The sequence below is a fragment of the Puntigrus tetrazona genome, unplaced genomic scaffold (genome assembly GCF_018831695.1).
Source record: "Puntigrus tetrazona isolate hp1 unplaced genomic scaffold, ASM1883169v1 S000000176, whole genome shotgun sequence".
In the NCBI taxonomy this organism is placed as follows: Eukaryota; Metazoa; Chordata; class Actinopteri; order Cypriniformes; family Cyprinidae; genus Puntigrus; species Puntigrus tetrazona.
Genome location: NW_025047847.1, coordinates 457,501 through 462,500, shown reverse-complemented (window position 1 = coordinate 462,500; position 5,000 = coordinate 457,501). Strand labels below are relative to the sequence as shown.

Below are 5,000 nucleotides of genomic sequence, written 5' to 3'. Positions count from 1 at the left end.
GTTTATTGAGTACCTGTGGTTTTGTAGACAAATGGAAACACCGTCCTGACGCACAAGGCCAGCTCCACCTTGAACACGGTGCACAGAAGCACACCGGACACGAAGAGCAATGCCACCAAACCCAGGAGAAGACCAAGAAGCAAGAAGAGGTTCGGATCTGGTGATGAAGGGACAGGGCAAACATTTAGATCACGTTCACCTCTTTCCAATCTTAAAACGCAATATACGATGACTTAACTTTACTATGTTTTTGAAGGTAAGTGGTGGCAATCAATTTATTTTAGCTACAATAAAAATTTTATTTAAATGCACATTAAAAAAAAAAAAAAAAAGTAGCTAAAATAAATTGTGTGCAACCACCTACCTTAAAAAAAAAAAAATAAAAAAAATTAATTCTCCAGTGTATGCAAGGGAATTAAATAAGAATAATCCGTTATTAAACAATTTGTTTAGTAAAAACATTAATTTGTCAAATAAAAAGTAAATGCATATAAACTAGTTTATAAAATGAAGAAAGGGGCTTTCAAGATTTTTTCCTAATTATTAAAAAAATGCATCAAAAGATATTTCAATTTAAATATTAATTAATGATTAATTTAATATTAATATAAATTAACATTTTTATTCATACGAATTGACAAAATCATTTAAATTAGGGATGTAAACTAATAAAATAAATAAGCAAACAAACTCAGAATTTTCTGCTAAATAAAAAAGCCATAAATATTATCATCCTAATTTCACAGCTGCCCAACCATTTATTCAGTTATTCAAAATTGTAGTTAAATCGGTCAATAAATATGCTAACACATCAGTTCCTCGGAGCTTTATGTAGATCAACGTAAATGAGGTATAAAGTCATATTTAAATGATGGTTAACCCATAAAAGGTCATAACCCAATCAAATAAAAAAAGAGGGTTCAGATTATTAGGAAAATCTCAGCAGCTCTGAATACATGAGAAACACCCACTGCCTGCTTAACTAGCAGACAACTTTCCAATAACTAGTTGTTGCAACTTGCCCGTCTTTAAAATGCATAAAGAAATGCATATAAACTTTAACAGGGAATATAAGCAATAAACACATAAGACAAATCTCTCGTGAAAGCAATGCCATCAAGTATGTATATTAAATATTTTATAGAAATAAAATTAAAAAATGTTAATAAAATGAAGTGGCATTTAAGATGTTATTAAAATTTTTTAATAAACTAGGGTTGTAAATTAATAAAAAAATCTATTAGCATTAGTAACCCATTAGAGAAAACTATTAAGCTATTAATAAAAATTATTTGTAGTCATAAAATATAAAATGTATGTATGCAATTAAATATATTAAACCCAAAATATGTTAATATATATATATATATATATAAATATATATATATATATATATATATATATATATATATATATATATATATATATATATATATAAAATCATTTATTGTTTATTTAAAAAAACAATAATTAAAACTGATAATTAACCTTTAAAATGTTTAATAATTTGCAATAAAATAAAAATAAAATGGGAATGCTTTACAATTAAGGTGTCATTTGTTAATTTTAGGTAATGTTTTAATCAACCAGAACGAATAATGAATGATACATTTATTTAATTAATTGTTAGATAATAAAAATACAATCATTATTAGTTATAATGCATTATTAACTAATGCTAAGAAACGCTAGTGATTTTAATAATGCATTTTAATAGCGGATGCTGATTCGTTCTTAGCTCACGTTAACGTAGTTGACTAATAAACCTTAGCGCAAAGTGATGAAACCAACGAAAAAGGTGCAGATTTGTGCACAGGCGGGAAAATCTCAGCCGCTCTGACTGCATTAAAAACACCCACTAACCAGCGGACTAGTTTCCAACGACTAGTCATTCCACACTGAAAGTGAAACCGCATGTACGGCTATGAGTGGCGTTTTAAACCAATAAAATGTCAAGTGCCCCAATTATGGTTAAAGAAAGGTTGATATTCTGGTCAGGATCACACGCAAGGTCAAAAAAAACACTTTTAATGTCTTATGATGCGCATTCATTTTGACCTATTTGCTCGACGACTCCCAAAAGATTCGCTCAAATGATTCGTAAACGATCTGCGCTCGATTTTATCTCCAGGTTTGTGAAGCAGGGTGCAAAGGCGCCACCTAGTGGCAAAGAATTAATCTGCGTTTTCATTTCAAGCATATGCTAATGTTAACGGGACACTTTAATTGGCCAACAGAGAAAGGTTTGTGTGTTTTGAGGCAACGCACCTGGAGGGACGAGCGTGATCTGACCGGTCAGATATCCTCGGCTGCTGGACACGATACAGGTGAAGTTTAAATAGAAATCCTCTTCAGAGACGGCAGACAGCAGGAGCCTTTGCACGATACGATAGCCATCCTCCGTTTGGCTTTTACTTTAAGAGGAAAGGACACGGGTTACACGTCAGCTGAAGGAAAAGAGCGTCCACATGCAAATATTCACCTTACAAAAGCCCACGAAGAACATTTTTTTTTACATAATGTGTTTGTGTATATTTCATTTTTTATTTATGTATAAACATGTTTTGAAAATATTTATTTTATATTCATATAATTTCTATCATATATATATATAAATAAGTATAAATATATATAAATATAAACAAATATAAATATATATATATATATATATATATATATATATATATATATATATATATATATATATATATATATATATATATATATATATATATAAATATATATATATATATATATATATATATATATATATATATATATATATATATATATATATATATATATATATATATATATATATATATATATATATATATATATATATAATAAATATATATATACATATATATATATATATAAAAATATATTATAATATATATATATAAATATATATATATAAACAATAATATATATATATATATATATATATATGACAACATCATATATATATATATATATTTATATATATAAATATATATATATATATATATATATAAATATATATATATATATATATATATATAAATATATATATAAATATATAAATATATATATATATATAAATATATATATATATATATATATAAATATATATATATATATATATATATATATATATATATATATATATAAATATATATATAAATATATATATAAATATTATATATATATAAATATATATATAAATAAATATATATATATAATATATTGATATATATATTTATATGATATATATATATATATATATATAATATAAGTATATATATATATATACGTATGTATATTAAATATATATATATACATATAATATATATATATATATAGATATATATATATATATATATATATATATATATATATATATATATATATATATATATATATATATATATATATATATATATATATATATATATATATATATATATATATATATATATATATATATATATATATATATATATATATATATATTTATATATATATATACAAATACATTAAATACACACGAACATTTAATTAAATGTATTATCTGAATAATAATACATAAACCACAATGACAACATCATAGTAGTGCATGTTTTATATATATATATATATATATATATATATATATATATATATATAAAATAAATAATTGTATTAAATAAATGAAATAATTAGCAAATGAACAGTGCTTCAAATAAATTTATTTTGTCTATTTCATATGATCAAGTGCCACACACACAAAATAAGTTTTTGTTCACATAATACACAATGTATATTTAATATGTATATTTAAATACACTCATCTATGCATTTAGAAAATATTTATGTCTATGTCTAAATATTATAATAAATACTCATTATACAGTACATGTGTGTGCATTTACGTATAAATAATAAATAAAATAAATAATAAAATATTAATAAGTTTTATTTTGGACATCAATTGTTTGACAGCATTAAATTTTATAGATGCATGTCTTGTCTAAAATATAATAAACTCATTATTTAGAAAAAAAAAAGTTTTAAGTATTTAATAATAAAAAAAATAGCGCTTTCAACTATTTCGAGCCAACTTTGTACATGCGTCACAAAACGGTTCATGATAACGCCTCTAGTCTTTCTATGGCTTCAAACCCAGCGAATCGTCTTCAAACCTGAATGAAACATCTCACGCACCTCACGAGCTTCTGATGAACGCGCTGCGACGTGTTTTTGGAGATGAACACATCTTCAGACTCCAGCTGGGCCCAGACCACGTTGACCATGACGACGCCTTTACCCCGAACGTGGACGACGCAGTCCTTCCCGAAGGACGAACCTTACCAAAGAAACAAACGGACACCGGTCACGTCCTCTTCATGTCCTCCCAGACCGACCAAGAACGTCTCGCTGGGTTGTTACGATTAAAATGAATGTAAACCCGCTGGCGGAAGACAGGAACGACGCGCCTAAAACTATTTTCGCCTTGACTTTTCCGTCGTGTTTCTTTACTGAGCGCCGATAAGACAGAATAAAGAAATAATGAACGCTCACCGTTCTCCACTTTGATGGTCTCATTGACAGGCTCGATCACTTGGGGTTTATTTAAATTGTCATCTGCGAGAAAAAAAAAAAAAGAAAAGCCAATTAATTATGAATATCCACAATTAAAAGCGTCCAAACACGGCAATAGTCCACACCACTCCAGTCTAATTGATGATTTGAACTATAAAACATTGATGAAGATCAATAATAAAGCCTATGATCCTTAATAACGCTTCCTCCGGTGAAACATGGTCTGAATCGGGAGAGAAATCTGGACGGATGCGAGCCAAGACTGATCTGGAGAGATTTTTAATTTGTTTTCCCCCACTGGAAGAAGCATTATTAAGTTTTAGCTGGAAGCGATGGATTATCGCAATGTTTTTATCATTCGTTTCTGACGGCACCCATTCACATCCACTGCCGAGTCGCCGCGGTAACGCTCCGAAAGAAGCTCATCCGCATCGGTC

General features: G+C 26.9%; 1 protein-coding gene across 2 annotated transcripts in view; it reads right to left on the bottom strand.

Moving 5' to 3' along the window:
* The window catches only part of zmp:0000000936 (interleukin-1 receptor type 1), a 17,389-nt gene that overhangs the window by 2,277 nt on the left and 10,112 nt on the right, over nucleotides 1-5,000 (bottom strand). For both annotated transcript variants that reach the window (XM_043230586.1, XM_043230585.1), the window contains exons 6-9: nucleotides 4,543-4,605; nucleotides 4,186-4,327; nucleotides 2,269-2,414; nucleotides 14-157 (exon numbers count right to left, since the gene is read on the bottom strand). In XM_043230586.1, the coding sequence (XP_043086521.1) occupies nucleotides 14-157; nucleotides 2,269-2,414; nucleotides 4,186-4,327; nucleotides 4,543-4,605 (495 nt within the window). The remainder of the gene's footprint in view (nucleotides 1-13; nucleotides 158-2,268; nucleotides 2,415-4,185; nucleotides 4,328-4,542; nucleotides 4,606-5,000) is intronic.